The sequence below is a fragment of the Monocercomonoides exilis genome, assembly GCF_001643675.1.
Source record: "Monocercomonoides exilis strain PA203 chromosome Unknown scaffold25-1336746, whole genome shotgun sequence".
Taxonomy (NCBI): Eukaryota; Preaxostyla; order Oxymonadida; family Polymastigidae; genus Monocercomonoides; species Monocercomonoides exilis.
The window spans coordinates 67,665-90,968 of NW_027150570.1; the positions used below are offsets into that span (position 1 = coordinate 67,665).

Below are 23,304 nucleotides of genomic sequence, written 5' to 3' on the forward strand. Positions count from 1 at the left end.
AAGCCTGTGATTGATTATCTTAATAGACTTCAAATTTTTGATAAATTGACAGACTATAATAATAGAACTCGAAAAGAATTATATGATTGCTGGTGGATATATGACTTATAATCATCGGGACTATTCGATGATGAAACACTTGACAAGAAAAGATTACGTGTAAAAAATAAATATTTATCATCAACAAAAATAGATGCAATTTGCGAAGAGTTTTATATACACTGCATTATTCATGAGCTTGATGATGAAGTAGTTGGACATAATAAATGTTGACTGTCAGCTCCTCAAAAAGCATTGAAACGTAAAACATATCTAGGAGTTGATAAAAAAGAAGCTAAATGTATATTAGAGCTAAATCTTTATCAAAAGCATTATTTTATGGAAGAAAGATCTCCTATTACAGAATATTATTTGGATCATATGAACACACTAGATGAAACAGAATATAATATATTTTATGAAGGATCGCACAAGTGTAGAGCAAAAGGAAAGAGAACAAAAGAAGCACTTACATCAAGGTATTTAGTAAAGAAGATGTTTGCAAAACAGCTTTTCAGACCTATAACTTATAGTGAATATCTAAAGATAAGCGACATCACCAAGCCTAGTGTCAAACAGATAAATGATTTGCATTATAATCCAAAATTCTGCTTGAAATCGTTTGAGCAAATTGCAAAAGAAAAAGAATTTAATTCGATACGTTATAAAAGCAAAACTATTTCAGACTATTATTATGCAGATTTCGAAGCAGATACAACAGGTATTCATAGAGCTTTTTACTGCTGTATAACAAATGAAAATGAAATAAAACACTTCAAAGGAGAAGATTGTGCAATTGAACTACTAAACAATATTCCTGACAACTCTTGTGTGTATTTTCATTATCTGAAATATGATTTTTGTATGATAGCTAAACATGTAGATGAACTTTCAAATCAAATCGCGAAAGACAACAGATTAATGAGAATCACAGTGAAATATAATAAGAAAACGATTGTGTTTAAAGATTCCTTTTCGATTATTCCAAGTGCATTAAAGCAATTCCCAAAGATGTTTAATTTAAAAAATACACAAAAAGAATTGTTTCCATATGGGTGATTTTTTTTGATATCATAAAAAAAGATCAAAAAATGAAAAAATTAATTCTATTGTGGTAATTTTTGATCAATGAGTCAAATTGTTTTTTATTAAGTATTTAGCTTTTATTTCTGTCATATATATTTGTTTTATTCATTAATGAGAAAAAAGACATACCTTTTTGATGTTTTTGTGGAAAAGAATTTTTTTGATCAAGTGAAATAAAAATGAACCAAAAACTAATAAATAAAACTTCAAAAAAAAAAAAAAAAAAATAGAAGTTTCAAGATTTACTGAACAATACCGATAATTGGAAAATAATATTTAAAGAAGTTTAAAAAATGCAACAAATTTGGAATTTTTATTTTTCCGTTGAAAAAGCAATGTGCTTTTCATTAATCTATCTGAAACCTCATCAAAATATTCCAGTATCTGCTGATCAGCCCAACAGACTATGTAAATATCGTTTCAAAAAATAAATGAGTTACAATAATTAATGATAACAACTTACATAAACTCTTCTTTTTCTCTTAATTCTTCACATTACGTTCCCATTCAGCTTCTTTCTTATCCTCCATTCATTTTTCTTCAGTTTCTGCTCTCCTTCATCTTAATTCCTTATTTGAAAATGCAACTCATATTGTCTTCTTTTATCTCCAACACTTTTATCTCCAATAATCTCATGGCATCCTTTTATCGCTTCTTTCACGAAAAAATAACTTGTAAAGCTTTTTCTGTTATTTCTTTTTGTACAATTTCTTTTCTTTCTTCTTCTTTCAGCCAACTCCCTCTTCTTCAACCACACATTCATCACCAGCCTCGTCTTTTGCAACCTCTGTGCATTCTTCCTCTCCTCTCTTGCAAACTTCTTCTTCCTCAACTCCTTCAACAAATCCAACTGTTTCATTAGCAGCGTCATCTTGGAATACAGAAACAAGCAAACTTCCTCACGTGACATGTTTTCTTTGACGTAAAGATCAGCCAGTTCTGTGTGATCGAAGAGGTGAACGAAGGAAGAAAAAGAAGGAAGAAGAAGAAAAAGAAGGAAGAAGAAGAAAAAGAAGGAAGAGTAAGAGATAGAGGAAGAGTAAGAGGAAGAAGAAGAAGAGTAAGAGGAAGAAGAAGAGAAGAAGAAGGGCGATGCTGCAACCTCTGTGCGGAGAGCCTTCTTCTTGCAGTGGTTGGTGTCTGTGCAGGAGAATCGAGTGGAGACGAAGGAGAATACGACAGAAGCACACGGACAGGCGCAGAAGGCGTTGAATTCAATGAATTAGACAGGGAAGTGCGGTCAGATGGAGGCAGAGAGGAGGTGGATGTGATGTTTGTGTTGATGTGATTGTCAGATGAATGCGATGTGAAGGAAGAGCAGCTGCTGGCTGAGAGCTCAATCGCTCCTGCTGATTGTAAGTGTGGGGTGGTGCTTCTCAAATTAGATGATGATGATGATGATGATGAAGAGAAAGAATTTGAATAAGAAGAAGAAGAAGAAACAACCGAAGAAGCAGTTGAAATGACTGTTTGTGGTTCATTTATTTCTTGTTCTTGCTTCTCTCTTTCTTCTTCTGCTCCTGTTTTCTTCACCCCATTTCCTTCTTCTTTGAACTTGGCGCTCTCCTTCGCTTTTTCCTCCTCCATCATTCGATACACCCTCAGCTCATTCATCCTCTTCTGCTTCATCCTCTTCTGCTTCATTCGTTCCCCTCTCACTTCTTCTTCCTCCTCTTCTTCTTCTCCTCCTCTTCCTTCCCCAATCGCCTTCTCCTTCTCCTTCTCCTTCTCCTTCTCCCTGTTCCTTCCTCTCTCGTTGTTCATCATCATGCCCCATCGTCTCTTCTCCTTCTTCTTCCCCACAACTTTCTCTGCATAGCTGTCAAACCGGTAAACTTCCACCAGCTCCTGCTTCCTCTGCGGTATGTGCTCAACTCGTGCCTGCTCAGCATCATCATTCACGTGGTCTCCTTGAATGAGTGAGAAATCGAGTGGAAGAGGTGGAATATACTCAAGGGGTTGTTTGGATCCTTCAACTGAAGAGGAAAAAGAAGAGGAAAAAGAAGAGGAAAAAGAAGAGGAAGAAGAAGAGGAAGAAGAAGAGGAAGAAGAAGAGGAAGAAGAAGAGGAAGAAGAAGTCTTTGAAATATCTGCTTGTATCGTCACTTTGGTCGGCACCAAACTTGATCTTGTGTTTGCGTGCAAACCTTCTCCATGACTGTTGTTCTGCTGCTGATGAGCACGATAAGAGGAAGAGGTGGAAGAAGAAGAAGAAGAAGGATACTGCTGGCTTGACTGCCCAGCTAATCTGCGTGACTTGGTGAGTTACTGTGCTGTAGATGAAGGGCGAGGTGGATATGCATGCAGAGCAACTGTGGTGGTGGTTGTGGCAGAGGAGCCAGAAGAGACAGAACTGGAGTTGTAAGGGTGTATTGAAAAAGAAGTGATAGAAGAAGCAGGAGATGAAGAAGAAGAGGAGGAGGAGGAAGCTGAATACAATCTGGCAGACTCCACACGTGTGGGCGACAGATACACCCTGTCTCCGTTCTGCAGCTGGGCTGGTGAGTTGATTGTGCTGTACCTGCCATTCACACCAGGAGAAATAGCAGAAGCATTCGAAGAAGAAGAAGAATAAGAAGAGGAAGAAGAAGAAGATGATGATGATGAATTCATTGTTTCTATTGAAGTCCTTCGAGCGTTCCTTGACGACGCAAAAGTGCTCCCAGCGCGGGACGAGCCAGGGGGAACAGCTGCAGACGAAGGCTGATAGAAAGAAGGTGTGGAGACAGCAGGCAAAGCGTGTGTTTGTGTGTCGCAGAACGTGGTGGCTGGAAAAGAAGGCTGGCGACACGCACTCGAAAGCGATTTAGGCACAGTTCTGTCACCATCATTGGATTTTTCTCTTTCTCTTTCATTTTCTCTTTCTCTCTCTCTTTCTCTTGAAGAATCATTACTTCTCCCTCTTTTCCCCACTGCGTATCGGAACGACCGCTCCATCACAACCACTGCCCCATCAGCTGCATTTGTGTCTGTCTGTAGTTGTTCATTCACCTCTTCCTCTTCTCCTTCTCTTCCTTCCCTTTCTCCTTCTCATTCTTCTTCCTCTCTAACATCTGCATTAAACTCCCCTTCATTTCCTCTTTCACCAAATCCTTCATGTGCCCCTGTCAAGTTGTGCATCATTAGATTCGCCTTCGACGACGAAAACCGCAGCGCCGGTTACAAAATCGGTGGATAGCTCTCTTGTTGCTCTGTCTGCTCTGACTGCTCGGCTGCTTCATTTGAATTCTCGTTCACTCCAATTCGACGGTCACTGAAAAGCGGCTCTTCATCAAAGCTATCTTTTGAACCATTTGTCTGATAGCGTGGAAAGCCAGATTCGAATCTCTCTCTGTCGTGAGAATTGTATTCAATTTCGTCTTGCTCGTTTTCATGTTTTTCTTTCCTTCCCTCTCTCTGTTCCCCTCCTTCTCTTTCTTCTTCTTCTTCTTCTTCTTCTTCTTCTTCTTCTTCTTCTTCTTCTTTAAAGCCTCACTCACATTCTCATTCCTCAAAGTCATCTCATTCAAAACCCAGCTCATCAACAACTACCTTATCACCTTCCTCAACAGCTGTACCAACTGCTTCATCATCATCACCTTCTTCTTCAACTTCTTCTATTTCGTCTTATTCATCAGCCTTTCAAAATACTTCTGTTATAAAACAATTTTTTAATCCCCTCCAGCTTCTTGCATAGACACACAAGAAGTACAGCGATCGCACCCTCAAACTGATCTCTATTGCACATTTACGCTCAACCCTCTCGCAAAATGCTGCGGAAATTAAAAGACAAAAGAGGAAGCCAGCAGCAAGTCAGAAGCGAAATTCATCTCTTTCGTCTTCTTCTGCAAAGACTCAACTGACTATTTCAACATTTTCTGCGCATTCATACGCAGTTACATATTCTTCTTCTTTGTTTTCTTCCTCTTCCTCTTCTTCTGTTTCTCAAGAACCACCTTGTTCGCCCCGCCCCACCTTTCCTTCTTTTCTCCACCACTGAGTCGGCTGTGCTGAGATTTGCGGGCAGAGAAGCACGATGGAAGACAGCGTGTTGCTGCTGCCCATTGATGGATGAGGCGTAGAGAAGCTTGTGTGCGATGGAGAAGAGGGGATTTTGGCTCGCATACTGAAATATCCGCAGGAGCTGAGGTTTGGTGAGAAAGGAATGAAGGCACTGGAAGACAGAGAGGATGAGATCTGGGCAAGGATGATGAGAGAGAAAGAGAAAAGGAAGAAGGAAAGAAAGAGAAAAGATGGAGAAGGAAAAAAGAGGAAGGAAAGAGAAAGAAAAGAAGAAGAGGATAAAAAATCCAGAAATAAGCTAAATACAAACACAAAAGCAAGTAATGTTGAAATAAACTCACAAACGTTACTTTCATCTTCTCCTTCGTCGTCATCATCTTCTTCTTTATATTCTTCAACAGAAAGTGTTGAAGAACAGAATGTGAATGCACACACAACAAATGCAGCTGATGATGCTTTTCTTCAACCTCCTCTGAATATTCCTCCTCCTCCTCCTCTTTCCACTCAAGCTCAATTCAATGCCTCTGCTCTCTTATCAACTACTTCTTCCATACTCCCCTGTGCACCTCTTCTTCTTCTTCTTTTTCTTCTTCTTATCCTTCCTCTTCCTCTTCTTCGTATTCCCTTTTTCTGCTTTCTCTTCCCCATCCTCTTATTTTCCCTTCACAACTCGATTCATCTTCATCGTCTCCTTCTCCTTCTTCCCCTTCTTATCTCTCTTTCTCTCAGAGTGGGTATGACAGATTTCAAGGTGTGTCTTTTCATCTGTTTCTTCCTTAACACGAAAGCCTGAAAGCATTGATACGAAAGGCAGAGGAGAGAGATGATTGTTAATTCAGCGCCGAGTGAATCAACAGTTGAGGAGCCACTAAGATGTGCCAGGAAAAATGACTCCGCCTCCTCATTTGAACGAGGCGATCTTGAGTGCTCTAACAGATCAAGCAGATGAGGTTGCAGCTGGCAGTGAGGGAAAATAAACAAATGGAAAGGCTTTAACTGGTGAGCTGGAAGCTGTCGGCATGCACACTCCAACAGAGCTGAGCGAGCGAGATGGCAGTGAAGATGGAACGCATCATAGTAAAGAAGCTTATTGACTGATTAAACACAGTGAGATGAGAATGACAACATTGAAACCTCCAATGGCGAGATCCGTGGAGATGAGATGCTCAATAAAGTTTCTGATGTCATCGTCGAATAGGAGCACAGGCGAGGCAGCACTGAGGGCGGAGAGGTTGGCGTCGGAGGGGAAGAGGGAAGAAGCGGGGAGAGCACGAAGAGCAGGGCAGGTGAGGGGGGAGGGAATGGACAGATATGTTGGAGAGGCGAAGGGTGCCTCGGCAAGAACAAAGGAGGGTGGAGTTGAGGCGGACGAGCTGGTCAGCCGCGGAAAAGAGGAAGGAGGACACAGCTAGTTATCCGTCGAGGAGGTTGAAGAGGGAAGAGTAGGCTGATCCAGAGGGAGTTTTCTATTGAGCGGCAGATGCAGAGTTCAACAGTGGAAAGGGAGATGCAGGTCTCAAGCAGGTAGCTGCACTGGCAGGCAGAGGTTCAGGTGTCCTGCTCGACGAACATTTAGTAGGCGCGTAAGAATGTGATTAAGGGGAGGAGTCGACATCGATGTTGGGGTCTGTGGGAGGAGTGGAAGGCGAAGTGGAGGTTGAAAATGAGAGTGGGAGGTGGGGGCCGGCTGTGGTCAGCACGAATCCGCTGAGCTCATCGATGGCAAACACCACGCAACCCAAGCCATGTGTCTGTGCCTGGCCTCGCAACCTCCTCTGGACTCGCTGCGATCTTTGCACGACCCCCGTCTTCGCTCCCCTTCTCCCCACCCCTGCCATCTTCTCACACCTGCTGCACTCCACCACGCTGATGCTCCCAGTGCACATGGTCTGTGAAAACAACGTGCTCGCCACTTCTTCCAGTGTTTCGAACTTGCACAGTATCAGCCTCCAAGAGCTGATTGTTATCAGCCCGAAAATAATCATCTCTACTTTCTAAAATCACCCTTTGCATTCTCATTCAGGGTTGAAACTGAACCAAGCAAGGCTGATGAAAAATGCAAAAAAAATTATTCACATATCTGTCCAGCTTTAAAAGTGATTTTCGAAGAGGAAGAAATAGCACAGAGAAATATATTCAGAAAAATAATTGAATGGAATGTTCACCAAGCAAATTAGGCAATGCTAAAAAGAAAAACAGATGATAAAAAAGATGAGATCATTATATTTGTGGGCTTTTTAAGTAAAAAAAGTAGATAATTTTGTATTTCTTTTTATTTTTTTTAATATTTTCTTTGTTAATTTTTTAAAAAACTTTGATCAATTTGACAAAATAATTTCTTTTAAGTATTGTTTATTTCCAAGCAAATATCAACTTCTAATTGTTGCATATCTGATAAATATCTTGTTTAACTATTATATTTTTCATTTGTGTTTTTGAAAATTGTTTCATTTCAACAAAAGTTTTATGATCTTCAGAATTAATTTTAAAATTTCTTTGTAATAACTCATAAAACTAATTTTCATATTAAAAAATTATTGATTTCATATAGTTATTATTGTTATCATGTTGTATTAACGATTAGGCAAGTATCTTGTTCTTTTTATTGAATTCTTTATATTTTTGAATAATTTTTTATGTTTTTTTCAAAATATGAAATAAAAACAATTTGAAATGAATTAAAATCAAAAAATAAGCAATAACAACTATATACAAAGCAATATTTTTGCATGATCATCATTTTTATTTTTCTTTTTAAAGCAACCCTTAATGAAAAAACTTTTTGATCAAACGTCGGAATTTTTTATGATATCAAAAAAAATCACCCATATAATTACTATACATTAGAGAGACTGAAAAACAATACTGGAATTATTTGTGAAGCAGGAGAGTATGAAGCGAAAAAGTGGAACACAGAAGATTATGAGCTTTTTTATAAAAATATTGATACTATTCCAGGATGTAGGTTAAGTGACAACACATTCGATATGTATAAATATTGTGGATTCTATTGTGAACAAGAGACAAAAATATTAAGAGAAGGATTTCTCAAATTTCGAGAAGGATTCATGAATGATTTCGATATTGATATTCACGATTACTGTTCAATTAGCTCTCTTGCCGATGCCACACTGACAAAACAAGTGTATTCGAAGAACAAGAATTTATATAAACTAGGAGGAATCATCAGAGAGTTTATGCAACAAGCTGTTCACGGAGGAAGATGCATGACTGCATATAAAAAAAAGTGGCACTCAACAACTCCTATTGTGGATTATGATGCTGTGTCTTTATATGCTTCTGCTATGCACAGATTATATATGGTTGAAGGAATTCCAAGTGTAATTGAAACAGATGAACAACGCTCTTATGAGTTTTTACAGAATCAGAGTGCATATGTAGTTGAAATTGAGATTACAAAAGTGAACAAACACTATCCTTTTCCTTCACTCGTATTTGAAGATGATGAAGGAAATAATTTTAATAATGATGTGATAGATAAACCAGTGAGAACAGTAGTTGATAACATATATTTGGAAGATTTGATAGAATTTCAGAAAATAGAATTCACAGTAATTAAAGGATATTTCTGGACAGGCAATCGTGATTACTCAATTCAGAAAGTCATCGGAGATATATTTAATAAACGAGCTGCATACAAGAAAGAAAAAAATCCTTTAGAAGTTATATATAAACTAATCATGAATTCTCTCTATGGAAAAACAATTCAGAAGCCTGTTGATTATGAGATAAAATACATTAATGAAAATGATATAGGAAAATATTGGAGCAAAAATTATAATAAAATTATTGAGTCATCAAAAATAGCAGATTCAAGAAATAAAACTCATGTTGCAAAAACACAGAAGTAGATAGACACTCGTTTCACATTTAATCTATTTGGAATTCATATTTTAAGCATGTCCAAACGAATTATGAATGAAGTGATGTGTCTTGCACATGATCTAAATTGCAAAATCTATTATCAAGATACAGACTCTATTCACATAAGAGTAGATGATCTTACAAGATTAGAAGAAGCATTCAAAATAAAATACAATCGTGATTTGAAAGGAACTCAGCTGGGAAACTTCCACTCTGATTTTCCTCTTAATGCATTATATGCTAGTGAATCTTATTTCTTAGGAAAAAAGATTTATATAGATAAACAAGTTCTTCCTGAAAATAAAACATCTTTCATGTTTCGCATGAAAGGAATTAAGCAGTCAGCTGTTGAAGCGAAAGCCAAGGAATCAGATGAATGCGTGCACGAGCGTGCTCTCAGCGACTGCGTCGACAATAGCAACGATTCTCTGATGAAGCTATACAAGTGCATATATAAAGGAAAAACAGTTGAATTTGATCTCACAAATGGATCTCCTTGCTTTGAATTTGAAAAAGATTTCACTGTTGCTTCTCTTGATACTTTCAAAAGACGCATAAAAACATCATTAGAAAAAGGAATACCCCCGAAGGGATAGAGATTCTTCAAATCAATACCCCCGAAGGGATAGAGATTCAGAGAATCAATATCACAAGCAAGTGCTCAAATAAGAGCACAAATATAGAAAAAACATTTATGAAATTCATATTATAATCAAATATTATTTTAATAATAATGAAATTATCAATAATTATAAATACAAATGACATCAAAAAAAATTAATACTCTCATAAAAAGTTTATTAGCTGCGTCTGATACTCTGCTCACAGAAATAGAAGTGTACAAGAAAATAAATAAGATTCCCACAAAAACTCGAGTGTTCAAAATATATTATGAAGCTCACAAAACAGATCTCATATTTGATATCACTATTGAAGAATTATACAATAGATATAAACTGGAGTATTTAAAGAAATATAATCCGACACAGTACAAAAAACAGCGAAGAAATAATTATGAAGTCATAATTGATGAGCAAACACCTGAGCAAAATAAATTTCTTCAAGACACGGGATATAAATCAAAAAAGAAACAAGAATCACTTTTCTATCAAAAATACAACACTTTTCCTTCTGTTCATTCGAAATATCTCAAGAATAGTTTTCCAGATAAAGAAAATAAACAATACTATTTACATCATGTCGGACAAAAATACACATTTTTGATAGATCTTATGTTTTCAGATAATTTATGTTATCTTGTTGCAATAGGTCTAAATAATAGATATCTGTTTGTGGAGCCAACTAATTTTTCTTCGAAAGATGAATCAAGCAGTGGAAAAGTCACTCATTCACAGCGTTCGGCTTCTGCTGTAGTTGAAGCTTTAAACAGAATGATTACAAAAGGAATGAAAGTTAAATACTTGAGAGGAGATAGCGAACGTGCATTCAATAGCACTTTGGCTCACATATATTTTAAAACTCACAACATTTCTTTTCAATCTCTTGTAAGTACAGGATCTTCTCACACACAAATGGCTCCACTTGATAGAGTTGTCAGAACTATTAGAGACATGAATTATACATCAAATCCTCATAGTGAGTTTATTAATCCAGTCAGAATGAAGCAACTGGTGAATAATTATAATAATGCTCCTCATTATAGTCTTTCAAAAATAATGAACTTCGATATCAGTCCTCAGCAAGTGTACGATAATGAAGAATTGGAAAATGAGATCATTCGTCGAATGCATCAGTTGAATTATAATATTATTAATTCTCTTGATTACAAGCTTCCAATGAACACTATTGTCGTTTTAAAAGCTCATTATGAAAGATTAGACAAGAGAAGAATGAAAATTCTTCCTGAAACATTTACAGTAATCGGATATGATAAAGGAAAAATAAGAGTGAAGAGCAACGTTGATAATAGAATACTAATAGTCTCAAGATGTGAAGTATCAAAAATATTAGAATAATAATTTTTGAGCTGTGCGTCTCCAAAATGCTAAATAAATTGCAGGAGGATCAATCGAGTGTGTATGACTATTACTGCCTCCTGTTGTGCTGATACTTGCGGAATGGTTATGGCTTCCTCCAACTGCTGTGTAAAAATGGGTTTCACCTGATGAATCCCAATTATATTCCATACCAAGAATATTTCCAGGTGATCCGATACTCTGTAATGGGTGATATAAAGCATGTGTGTGTTCTCCACTGTTATTTATTGTGATGCTGTGAGTATGACTTGGTATTTGAGAAGTTGTTAATGTCGTTGCACCAGAAGTTGCTGATCCAGATGTCGAGCCTATCATATCTGCAGAAGATGCAGCTCTTATAAATCTTCCATTTGTCATCATTTTCCACGATGTTCCTGGATATGTTTTTGATGGATCCGAAGCATCATATTTAATTATTACACTGTTTATCGGAAATATAGCATTTATAATTGTTGTTAAAGATATCTGTTTTGCATCAATTTCTGATTTGTTATAATAATTATCTAATGATATTTGTTCTTTCTCGATTTCTAATAATTCTGTTCCATCCCACCAGTAATCAGGAACATTTGTCTCTTTAATATAAAACGTTTGTCCAGTTTGTAATGTATTGACATTACCTTGAATGGAAAGCCATTGACACATATCTTCATAACTGTCAAACACTCTTGCTTTATATCCAACTTTAGCATTCAGTTCATCAAACATATTTCGATTCAAGTCTTGATTTGCTGTTATTGATACATTAACATCTTTAATGCTTTCTTTTATACTTTCTTTCACTTTATCGATATTCTCTAATGCATTATTTATTTCTTTCATATTTTTGTCAACATTATTGAAATTCTCTAATGATTCATTTTTCATCTGTTGTTGCTGTTTATGCTGATGGATCATCAGAGCTATATTAGCGTTGATTGTTTTTAATGATGAACTCATTTATATATTGATAAAAATAAATTGTATTTTTTATATTAGCTTAATAAAATGGAACACTAACTGGATATGTTATGTTGAACTCAATACTTCCCTTATTGTAATACACCACTTGTTGAGATTTTATTTCCACAGTTATGAAAGATACTCCATCGTATTTAATTCGAACAGAACATGAACAATAATTTTCATAACCATCACCACATCTGACTGTTATGCTGAATACGAAGTGAGATCCATCTGTGTATGGCGGAGACAAATAACTTTTTGCATTAGATACAGTGAATTTACCAATTTGAATCCAAGCAGTTTTGTCATAGCCCGAGAGGCTTTCAATATCTCCTCTGACATACATAGTGGCAAGTTCTCCATATCGACTTATAATTCCCCATGAATTTTTAAGCAAGCTATTGCCAGTGAAGAAAAGTTTTTCGGAAGTTGGAATTCTGACTGCTCCAACTTTATTGTCAACGTATTGTTTTGTAACCAAGTGATAAATATTTGTTGGAACTGCTGATGTTGTTATTGCACTTGAAAATGTTTTGCTTCCAGTGATAGTTTCTGTTCCACTTAAATGAACCACACTTTCGTCATTAGCTTTCGAAGAATCACTTGGATGAATATGATCTTCTCGTGCATATTTATCTGATGTTCCAACATTAACAGAACCATCCATTAACGGATTACTTGTTCCTGCTTTTTCTGATAATTCATCAGGAAGAACATCAACTGATAACTTTCCACTTTCATCCAATCCTGCATATCCATTTGCTTTTCCTTTAAATGTTGTTTTTTCATATCCTTCCAACTCAATTCCAGTTAAATCTATCATGTCTTCTGATATTGTAAAATATGATTATGCAATTTTTCCATTATTGTCAAGAGGAACATATCCATTCGCTTGTCCTTTATTCTCAATCTTCTCGCAGATTTCAACGATATTATCAATCTGAACTGCTTTATAGTACTCGTTAAGTCCACCCACACTGACTTCACTTATGTCACACTCAATTTTCTTTAACGCTGTTCCATCCCACCAGTAATCAGGAACGTTATTTCCTTTAATAAGTATAAATTGTCCTTTCACGAGATTTCCTTTGTTCACATCGATCCAAGTTTGCATCTCTGAAGCTGAATCAAACACTAAATTTCTTGTGCCTGTCTGTCTGAGCTGTCTCTGATAAATATCTGATGTTTGCATTTTCAATGATATTAAAAAAACTAAAATTAATCGTTTTAACTGTTTATAAAGATAATGTTAAAAACACTTGTGAAAGTCCCTCCAAAAAGATACATTAACCAATTGAAGGTGGAATTGACAGATTCAGACACTCAAACCACTAATCAAAACACTGAGAGTAATAATGAAGAAAACATTAATGAAAGAAATCTTTTTTATTCCAATGAAAATAGTATGCCTATTCCAATTTCTGTAACAGCAAATTTAACCAAATCAACACATACTTCAACTCCATCGATGTCTAATACTATTAACGTAAATGTGGCAGCTGGAAACACAGATTCAACAAAGGAGGCAGCTTCTAGAAGAAGCAGTCAGCAAGAGCGAGAACAATCAATTCCTGAACGGATCTCTGATCCTCGAGGGGACTTTGTCCCCGAAGCACATCCTTCACAAACAGAATCTTTCGATAATTTCACTGCTCATCCTTCCGTTCCATTTGAACCATCAGCGCCCTCTTTATCAACACATCCTTATCCATTGTGTTCATCACAAAGTACCTGAAACAGTTCGCAGTTCTCATTTCGAGAATCAATAACTATTAATCCTGATGATGAAAACAGATTAAAAGATAAATATATCGAGTTACTCATTAATGTGATCAATTCTCCGAAAAAAGTACTCAAGAGTTGCATTGAACCCAGCAAAATGATTATTCTTCCTGTTGATGAATTATTAATATTGATTGCATTATTGTCAGGAGTCAACGATGTTGAAATCATTATTGAAGAACAAGCAGTGACGCGTTCAGGAAAAGTGAAGTTCATTAAAGATATCTCTCGAATATTAGTTGGTGGATTGGATCTTCAAATAAAATATAATCACATTTACAACAGACTGTTAGGTTATCATGTCTCTCTTGTTCACACATTCTTGAATGACACGAAAGAAAAATAAATGAATATATATTTTTATTATAAAACAATTTCGATATATCGAATTTGAGTCATCAATATTATTTATGACGCTGTTATTTCTCTTTTAGGACTCAGAGAACGTATTACTGTTAATACTTGTTCAATTTCAGATTCTTCAAATGAATAAGGAAGTTTCATATTTAATTTTTGAGTTATCACTTGTCTGATATTCATGCTTGCTGGAAATTCAAATTGATATATATACTCTAATGATCTTGAAGTATCAGCTGATAACCTAAATTGTTCATCAGATATTTTCACTATCGACAGCTTTTTAACACAATTGGTGTCAGGAACTGATGTGTTGGATATGTATTCTTTTTGAACAGTCACTGTCTGTTTGAGTTCTTCTATTATTTTACGTTGTTCTTCAATAATACTTTTTGTAACTGTATCAAACGACTCTCCTGTTGCTTGTGTGCGTTCATTAATTGCGTCCATTATTTCAGAGATTATAATTAAATATCTTGGAGATGCCCATATCGCAATTGCGTTTATTAAACGTGGATGAACATAAGTTCCTCTAAAATCATTAGAATACGACTTGTGTAGATCATATCTTGCGTCGGGTAATTTTTTACCCGACGAATCTGAAGAGCTGTTTTGAATAATTTTCTGCTTGTTAAATTCATCCAATAGATCTTTACACATATGAGATTTAAAGAACGTTTTAACCTGTTTTGTACGACCTTCTCGTTTGTTTATATCCTTTACTAACTTCGATGCATTTACATATTTATCTTTCAGTCTGATCAAGATTTCGAAAGAGTTGTATGTTCCTTTAATAAATTCTTCGTTATTATAAATTATACACTCGGTTGTAACTGTCATTTTTATAGAAGATAAAAATTCGAAAAAATAAAATTAACGATAATTTTTATTTGTATCAATAATTCACATTAAATGAATTCTATTGACATCATTTTTTGACATCAAAACAACCGATTTCATAGTCAAAAATGATACGGAGCAAGTGACTTCCTCTATCTTGCTCCAGCTTGCTCCATGTCGATTTTGTATATAAGAAGTACTGATTTCAGTCTCAATATTGATCAATCTTGCATCAAAAACTGTATAAGACCGGAGCAAGTGGAGCGGAGCAAGTTGTAAAATCGTTGTCTCTAAAAATAGCGGACATACGGACATATTGGACACTGATGTTTTATTGATTAATGTTTTCATCTTCTTTTATGATAATATATATTAATCTTCGTTTGACTCCATCTGTACACATTATTGTATTAATGTCATAATCGAAAATTCTTTTGAGTCTTTCATTAAATGTTCCAATTTTGTTCATTGTTGATGGAAGTTTGTTTAGTGAACAATATTGCGTGTAGTTCTTGTATAAATCAATTGCATTAAATCCCTTGATACCATCTGCTTTTCTTTCATAGGAAAGATTTTTATTATATTGTTCTTCAGTGAATTCTTCTAACCATATATCGAAAGAGTATTCATATGATTGATGTATTCTGTTAAAGAAAACTAGCATTGTGAATCTGGAATATGGTTTGATTGTTGTATTCTTTTCAATATCTTCTGATTCTCTTATGTATTTGACATAAGAGAAGATGAAATCTTCATTATTAATCCAACTCCACAATTGTTTCCACATCTCCACCGCATCTTCTCTTGTCGAAAGTATTCTTTCGATGGGATACAAACGTCTTTGCACTGCTTCATCACTATATATCCCAGCAAATGATGAATTATTAGTTGAGAAATCACAATCGAAATAGAGAGTTATGTTTTCATCATCTCTAGCCATCGATCTTGTTGACAGCATGTCATTATCAAGGATTTTGAAGTCTTCAACAACAACTTTTCCATCCTTTATGCGTGGAAGTTCGTCGAATTGAATCTGTAATTTATTTTCAAGAAGAGATTTTGTTTGCTCTTTTCCCAATTGACTGAATCTAACATTAACAGATGAGAATTCATTGCCGTACACTTTTGTCCTTAATGAAGTAAGAAAACCTTTTCCTTCTCCACCCCTTTCACCATAACATCCCAATGATATTTTTGTTCGCTTATAATTGTTTCTAAATCTCCATTGATCTCGTCCAAGATTGAAATAGAAAGCAACTTCATCAGCATATGTAGTTTTCAGAAAATCAATCATCGTTTTGACTTCATTATTCAGATATACTGTTGGATCTCTCATTCTGAATGTGTTGAAAATGTTTGGCAAATCTGAGACAGGAGCAACCTCATCATATACAGTGAAGTTTTTGAATTGCTCGACGAATAACTGCTTTAATGTGATAGTTGATACACCGTATGGAATGATAAAACGTTTCAATTGATTCTCAAACCATTCAGCATCTCTTACGAAATAAATATTGGTTTCCATTCGCGCAATAACGTCAGTTCCTTTGACAAGTTTCGCAAATGTTCGTAATAGATGTTGTTTAATATCTGGTATTGACATCTTCGTAACATTCCTAATGAGATAGTTATATGTTTCTGTGCACCTCTCAAATTCAATAACTTCTTTTAATAATTTGAGTTTTCATCAGTTTCATTTTCTTAATCTCAGGATCAACAGTGTTTTGATAAAATTCTGGACACCAGATTTTGACGATCTTTTGTGAAGCATAAGGAGTTGATTTCTTGTTCGAACATTTCTCTCATGTTCGATCCCAATTCATATCAGCATTTGCTGTAAATTAATTATTGTTTTTTATCTCTTGATAGTATGCATCGATGTCTTCATCTTGTACTGATTCAATATTAATGAGACTGTTAACGGCACAAAATAATGGGAACAACGATAATTCTTTATCAATACTGAAATGACAATAATTATGTATTGAAACATTTGTGAATCCACAGACAAGTACTTCAGCAAACTCTTTCGACATTAAATTGATTCCATCAGTTGTTAGATGTTTGTTTGTATCGTCATTTGATGAATCATATCGAATATCAATACCAAATATGTTGAGAATGTCTTCCAGTGATGAAAGATTCGATTTGTCAAGGTAGTTATTCAAGTCAATATATTTTTTTATCACTTTAGAATCTCCTTTGACTCTTTCACGTATTCTGGTCTCAGCTTGTTCGATGAATTGATTGATTGCAGAATCATCATATCGACTAGTTAAATCACTCTCTTCTTCTGCTTTCTTTGTCAATTTCTCAGGAATATATTTTGTTGCATTCTTGCTCTCTTCTTCAGTGTACTTTATTATTTCTGTATCAGCTTGAACAAGAAATCGTCGATTTCCATTAACACAAGCAAACACATCTATCTCAAAGTCGGAACACTTGAAGACTTTTGTTTGTGAATCAGTCTTTAATGGATATTCATCTCTGTCACAGTATATGTGCAATCCACCATTTCCTGTCTGCACTAATCCGACATTTTCTGGCAATCTCAAAAGAATTGATTGTCTGATTCTCTCTTTTCTTTCTTCGTCAACTGCTTTATTGATGTCGATATCGACAACAGCTAGATTATCAATTTTTCTAATATCAATATAATGTCCAGTGTTCTGTCCTGTTTCATTAACTGTTTCATCAGCAGTTTTGTTCTTGAATTCTCGAGACACTTTCTTGTAATTATATAATGGTTTCTGATATCCTTTTATTCTTTCACCGATTGTCTTCTTTTTCATCATTTCTTTTCTTATTCTCCGTTTCTGTTCTTCTTGCACAAACATCTCTTCAATTTCTGGATCTTCATGAACCATTAACGCAGGATTCTTTCTTAACAGTTTTGAGTTTATGTCCAAAAAGTTTTGCATATGTCTTTTAGTGGAAATAAAAAAAGTTATTTTTTTGAAATTAAGCTTATTTTCTTGTTTTCTTATAATAATGACCAATATGTCCGTATGGCCACTATTTTCAGAGACAACGATTTTACAACTTGCTCCGCTCCACTTGCTCCGGTCTTATACCGTTTTTGATGCAAGATTGATTAATATTGAGACTGAAATCAGTACTTCTTTTATGAAAAAACAACATGACACATGTTGGCACATGCAAAACTTAGTCACTTGTGCCGAATCATTTTTGACTATGAAATCGACTGTTTTGATATCATTTTTTGGGGATACTGGAATTCCAGCATCCCTAATAAAAGATATGAGATGATAGAATCGTTAATGTTTTTATTATCGTATTGGCCGATTTGGCCGTTAGGTCACTGATTTTATAGAAAGTTAAATGACCCGGTGCACTGACATTCTTTTTTGATATTTCTTTTGTGAATAGTTTGTGTTTATTAAACATAAATGAAAAAATATGACTAATATAGGAATAAATAATGAGAACAGTTTAGATATATTTTTGATTTAATATTCCAACATGTATTTCATTACGAATTTAACATAAGACATATCCAAAGGAGTTTCATCAAAATTTTTGAGCCAAACTCTGAAGTAATTTTGTTGAAAAACTGTTGATATTTATCTCTCTCTTGAAATTCATTGCAATACCTAACAAGTGAATCATTATCTTTATCTTCATGGATGAAATCCCCATGTAATGAAATGTGTTTCGGCTCTTCAAGTGCAATAGTATTTATTAAATTTGAAGATTCAGTGTTGTTTTATTCAATTTTTCGGATCATTTTGCACCATATAACATGAAATTATCTTTTGTGTTTTGAATTTATTAACGCTTTTGGAAGATTAGTGATTAAAGTTGATGTTGTGTGATATCTTTTAACAAGCAAACCGATATGATAATTAATATCTATTTTCGACGAAATCGCTGGATGCACTTTATGTGCAGTCATTTTCTGAAAATTAAAATCCCAATGCATTTCAAAAATGAAATTATACATACATCGATTCAGGTGTTGGAAGTCTTGGAGGATCTTCATTTTTTATTGCTGCTGTTAATAATAAACACTGGAATATTTGGACAATTGTTGATATTATTAATGTAGTACAAAGGACAATTTCATTTTTCATTTATGTATTTGTAATGATTGACTATTTCATTATTGATAAAAATAAAAAATATATTTATAATTGGTTGGTTTATTCTTCTAATTCTCCAGCAGGAGTATATCCTAACGCTCTTAATACATCTTCTGCAGTATGATCTTTAACATATTGAACATTTAATCCATCTTAAAGACTAAAAATCCAAAATGATTGTTGAACCATGTTGAATAGAGGAGCAGGGGGATGTCTTGCATTTTGAGTGAGATCATCTCTAACGTTGTAATTAGTATCTGTTTCTCCACTGTAAATGGGAGTTCCTCTGAGTTCAACAGAAACAGGAGTATTTCCAGTGTGAATTCCATCAAAACAGATTCCAGTTCCACCACTTCTCTCACACTGTGTTGTGAACATGAATGACGTATCATCAGTTGTTGGAAAGAAGACTTCAGAAGCATTATTTTTGACACTTGTGAGACTCTCTTCATACTCCTCAGTTGCAGGGAATAAAGAATCAAGATCTGAAGCATTAAACATCATCTGGAAAAACGTTGCATCTGTAGTATTTAAAGGCTTTTCCGGGAATCGTCTATCACCGATGTAGAGTTGGAGCTCTTTATATTGAGGGTTATCAAATGTTGTCCAATGACGAGTATCTTTTTGGAATGGAGTAACTGTTGACATAACATGATTAAAGCATAAGTTGTCATGGCACTGTTGAAATCCTGAAGGAGTAGGAGCACTTCCTAATCTTTTTGTCTCAATTCTTTGTGAAGGAACAACAAATGGATGAGAAGAGAAGTATTCAACAAGATTTGTTAAACACTGAGAAGACACATTATATCCCGCAATAGAGATCTTACAGTCTTTCGTCTGGCAGAATGTGACTGTAGGAGTGAACTCAGGAATAATAGTTTCATAATTGAATCCATCAACAGTTCCTTCAGCAGTTAAGTCATAATTGAATACAAACTGACGTGAAGGACAGTTTATTTGTGTGAACTTCTTTGCATACTCAAAACATGAATCAGGAGTAGCAAGGATCATCTTCATTATGCTATCGTAGTTTTGTCCTTGTGAAGATTTGAAGTAGTTTCTTCGTTTTCCTACAGTTTTGATCATGGACATTTTTGGAGATACTCGACAGTAAACAAGTGCTTCAGGTATTATGGTGTATTTCAATTTCAAATCTCCGAATAAACGATTAGGATAATCAATAAATCCTGATAACAGAAGAATATCATCAAGAGGAATGGATATTGGAATATCAATATCAAGATAAGATCCTGCTTTAATTAGTGTTATCGGAACGTAGACTCCACAAGCAGAATTATCATATTTGTGCACATTATCATATAAAGAGTGTATATGTTTTCGATTATCTTTCTCAGTTTTTGGCTTGATTGTGTTTTATTTAAATGATTCAATAGTTGCATTGGGCTGACGAGTCGAATCAATAATCTTATCTTCTCCATGAACAACACAATAATCTGAGATAATATTAGATCCTGATCTCAGTCCGATGAACATAAATTGAGACTCAAGCGGTTTCTTTCCTGCTTGTGAGATCTCATTATCGCGTGTAACAAGATCATGAGAGAAATTGATTCTTGCAGTAATGACTGTAGTGATAAATAAATCGTGAATTTGTGTGACATTCACATTTGCGTTAGTCATAGATATGTTTATTTCATGAGTGTAATCCAAAGGAAGTTTTTCATCAGGAATAGCTTCTGAAATTGAATAATAGTGTCTTCCATCGTTGATTGCAGTCATTTTTGAATAAGTTTTTAATGCAGCCTCAATATTTCCAACAGGCTGTAACCCAAGTGCTTTTGTAACATGCAGATTTGACATTTCGTACTTTGAAGAAGATAAAAACTTGAAGAATATAATTTTTAATCGCTATCAAAATATGTCAGCTGGAATTTGGATCAAAATGAAAAACTTTTTCTCGAATACATTTAATACAGTGAAAAATGGTATTAAATGGGTGAACGATAAGGTAGTGAAGCCTCTTATTCGACCTGTATTGAATACTGTATCACCATTCCTTCCTGGTCCTGGAAAACTAATTAATAACGTTTTCAACACAGTAAGTGATTTTGCAGATAATGCTCTAGGAAACAGAAGCAGAAACATCTCTTACGATCTGCAAAATTCTAATAATTCGGGAGCATTAAACAGATCAGGAGTAATGAATCGAGCAACATCGAGTACATCAGATATTCTAAAGCAAGGATTGCTTAACAGAAGAATTCAACTTTTAAAATAAAATTATTAATTGAATCCACAAAAATATTTTTCACTTTATGTTATTATTTATTTTTGTATTTATAATTTGTTTAGAATTGTTCTTCTTCAACATCCATCTTTTTAGTAATTGCTGAAGATAAAGAAGACGAAGAAGCTGATGACGATAAACTTGAGCCTTGATTAGATTTGATCAATATTTCAATAAAAGGATTCTGAAGATCCGGATTTGTATTAATTAATGGCACAAAATTTGTCAAAGGATTTAGAGAAGTGAATATCATTTTCGCAACTTGAATCGTTGTTAAAGCATATCTTTTAATGAGAACATCGAAATCGTCATCAGTTAATCGAGAGAAGAATGCTTTCCAATACTTCCTGCGCTTTGATATCACATTTTCTTTATCGATAAACATATTGTAAATACCGATATATGGATTGATAGCCATCATCATATCATAAATCAAACACTGTCTGTATATTACAGAATTAATTTTTGTTAGATGCTGACTGTAGGTGAATTTCTTATTTTCACATAATTTTCTCACATCATCACTTGTGTCGAAACTTAATTGAAACCTCTCAAGGATCTGTGAAACTACTCTCTTTTGAAATCAATATCCATTCTGTCAACTTGTCCTTTATGAAGATTCTTCAAATAATCAACATATTTGTTCTCACGTCTGTCATTCAAGTTTGGATATTTATCAATATACAGTCGGTGCCAAAGCCGATCCTTGGTGCGAAACCCGAACCAAGAGAGAGAGAGAGAGAGAGAGAGAATGCAATCATTTTTCGAAGTTGTAAAAAGTATTTCTTGAATAAAAGATAAAATATATATAACAATTCGTTGAAACCAGGTATTTGGCAAAATATATAGTAATTTTCAAATGAAATAATTAACAAAGAAAATTCATTTTGTGTTTGTTTTATTATTGGTATGGTCAAAAATAATTGATATGAAGCAATTCTTTAAAAGAAAACTTCTTGTTAGTTCTTCAAAATGGTGTGAAGGCTAGAGTTTTATTCTGCAGTTGAATTTTGAGTAGTATGTTTCTCTAATGCGTTTCTCTTTCGTATTAAATGAAGGAGAAATTTCTCTGGGAGGGTGATCAAAATCTCTGTTATCATTTTTTGAAGTTGATTTCACTTCTTTTTCATCGTCTTTTAGTATTTCAATCATTCTCTTTGCTTTTTTTCTCGATAACTTTTTTTCCTTTGCTGGTTCTTTATTTAACATTTCATTAAGTTCTTACCTACTATGTTTGTTCTTTCGTTTCATTTCAGAAGAAGATAAAGTTGGTTTTCAAATTTTCATCAGCTGTTTTTGAAGATAATGTAAATGCTCTTTTGTTGATTCAATTTGTTTCATTAGCTCTGAATCATCCATCTCTTTTGCTTCTTCTGATGATTTTTCTTCAGTGGAGTTTTCGTCTGTGGAAAATTTTATTGTTGAATTTATACTGTGATCATCGATAAATGTTGAGCGATTTTTTATTATTTCAGAATCGTGGAAAGATGAATGTTTTGAAGATTGTAAAGAAGATAATTGTTTATCGCTATGAGGAGAAAAATTCCCAAACAACTCTTCTCTCCAATCTTGCGAAGAAACTGAAGTATTAGAATTGCATTTGTGATTTTGGATGTGGGATCTAGATATGCGATCCAAGACTGTGGCAGCTGCAACAGGCCAGACGCCTGCTTTTATGAACGCTGCTTTAATAGTCGAAGGCATTACCGCAGCAGCAACTGCTTCAGGGAGTGTGTCTGCAAGGGAAGATCTGTAGGAATGAATCGAAAACGGAACAGGAACGTGAAATTTATTGAAAAGAGTTGTTTTCAAACGAGAAAAGATGCACGAGTCGCACTGTTGTAATAGATGGGTCAAATTTGGTGGAAAACACTTCAAAATGATATCGTGTTTCTCTGCAAAATCTGCAACAGAATTGTCTGAATGAGTTCCATGATTATCCATTAGGAACAGGGCTTTATGCGTCGATGTTGGTTTAACTTTAGAGACAATCGCAGGTATCCAAAAATTGATCATGATG

General features: G+C 34.7%; 12 protein-coding genes across 12 annotated transcripts; 5 read left to right on the forward strand and 7 right to left on the reverse strand.

Moving 5' to 3' along the window:
* Positions 1–3,040: 3,040 nt before the first annotated feature.
* Positions 3,041–3,283, forward strand: MONOS_17631 (uncharacterized protein; the record flags this gene model as incomplete). The annotated part of the gene is made up of 1 exon (XM_067870569.1): positions 3,041–3,283. One exon carries the CDS (start codon positions 3,041–3,043, stop codon positions 3,281–3,283), a length of 243 nt encoding a protein of 80 aa, XP_067726469.1.
* Positions 3,284–3,390: 107 nt separating this feature from the next.
* MONOS_17632 (uncharacterized protein) lies at positions 3,391–4,062 on the reverse strand (the record flags this gene model as incomplete). The annotated part of the gene is made up of 1 exon (XM_067870570.1): positions 3,391–4,062. One exon carries the CDS (start codon positions 4,060–4,062, stop codon positions 3,391–3,393), a length of 672 nt encoding a protein of 223 aa, XP_067726470.1.
* Positions 4,063–6,245: 2,183 nt separating this feature from the next.
* Positions 6,246–6,539, forward strand: MONOS_16063 (uncharacterized protein; the record flags this gene model as incomplete). The annotated part of the gene is made up of 1 exon (XM_067868972.1): positions 6,246–6,539. The coding sequence occupies one exon, from the start codon at positions 6,246–6,248 to the stop codon at positions 6,537–6,539; it is 294 nt and encodes a 97-aa protein (XP_067726471.1).
* Positions 6,540–8,195: 1,656 nt separating this feature from the next.
* MONOS_16062 (putative DNA polymerase type B) lies at positions 8,196–8,999 on the forward strand (the record flags this gene model as incomplete). The annotated part of the gene is made up of 1 exon (XM_067868971.1): positions 8,196–8,999. The coding sequence occupies one exon, from the start codon at positions 8,196–8,198 to the stop codon at positions 8,997–8,999; it is 804 nt and encodes a 267-aa protein (XP_067726472.1).
* Positions 9,000–9,047: 48 nt separating this feature from the next.
* MONOS_16061 (putative DNA polymerase type B) lies at positions 9,048–9,608 on the forward strand (the record flags this gene model as incomplete). Its single annotated transcript, XM_067868970.1, has 1 exon — positions 9,048–9,608. One exon carries the CDS (start codon positions 9,048–9,050, stop codon positions 9,606–9,608), a length of 561 nt encoding a protein of 186 aa, XP_067726473.1.
* Positions 9,609–10,979: 1,371 nt separating this feature from the next.
* On the reverse strand, positions 10,980–11,717 carry MONOS_16060 (uncharacterized protein; the record flags this gene model as incomplete). Its single annotated transcript, XM_067868969.1, has 1 exon — positions 10,980–11,717. One exon carries the CDS (start codon positions 11,715–11,717, stop codon positions 10,980–10,982), a length of 738 nt encoding a protein of 245 aa, XP_067726474.1.
* A 271-nt stretch (positions 11,718–11,988) lies between these two features.
* MONOS_16059 (uncharacterized protein) lies at positions 11,989–12,621 on the reverse strand (the record flags this gene model as incomplete). The annotated part of the gene is made up of 1 exon (XM_067868967.1): positions 11,989–12,621. One exon carries the CDS (start codon positions 12,619–12,621, stop codon positions 11,989–11,991), a length of 633 nt encoding a protein of 210 aa, XP_067726475.1.
* Positions 12,622–12,801: 180 nt separating this feature from the next.
* Positions 12,802–13,146, reverse strand: MONOS_12451c1 (uncharacterized protein; the record flags this gene model as incomplete). Its single annotated transcript, XM_067865071.1, has 1 exon — positions 12,802–13,146. One exon carries the CDS (start codon positions 13,144–13,146, stop codon positions 12,802–12,804), a length of 345 nt encoding a protein of 114 aa, XP_067726476.1.
* A 213-nt stretch (positions 13,147–13,359) lies between these two features.
* Positions 13,360–13,689, forward strand: MONOS_12452 (uncharacterized protein; the record flags this gene model as incomplete). The annotated part of the gene is made up of 1 exon (XM_067865073.1): positions 13,360–13,689. The coding sequence occupies one exon, from the start codon at positions 13,360–13,362 to the stop codon at positions 13,687–13,689; it is 330 nt and encodes a 109-aa protein (XP_067726477.1).
* A 3,085-nt stretch (positions 13,690–16,774) lies between these two features.
* On the reverse strand, positions 16,775–17,800 carry MONOS_12453 (uncharacterized protein; the record flags this gene model as incomplete). Its single annotated transcript, XM_067865074.1, has 1 exon — positions 16,775–17,800. One exon carries the CDS (start codon positions 17,798–17,800, stop codon positions 16,775–16,777), a length of 1,026 nt encoding a protein of 341 aa, XP_067726478.1.
* A 1,389-nt stretch (positions 17,801–19,189) lies between these two features.
* On the reverse strand, positions 19,190–20,128 carry MONOS_12454c1 (uncharacterized protein; the record flags this gene model as incomplete). Its single annotated transcript, XM_067865075.1, has 1 exon — positions 19,190–20,128. One exon carries the CDS (start codon positions 20,126–20,128, stop codon positions 19,190–19,192), a length of 939 nt encoding a protein of 312 aa, XP_067726479.1.
* Positions 20,129–20,410: 282 nt separating this feature from the next.
* On the reverse strand, positions 20,411–20,857 carry MONOS_12455c1 (uncharacterized protein; the record flags this gene model as incomplete). Its single annotated transcript, XM_067865077.1, has 1 exon — positions 20,411–20,857. One exon carries the CDS (start codon positions 20,855–20,857, stop codon positions 20,411–20,413), a length of 447 nt encoding a protein of 148 aa, XP_067726480.1.
* Positions 20,858–23,304: the final 2,447 nt, after the last annotated feature.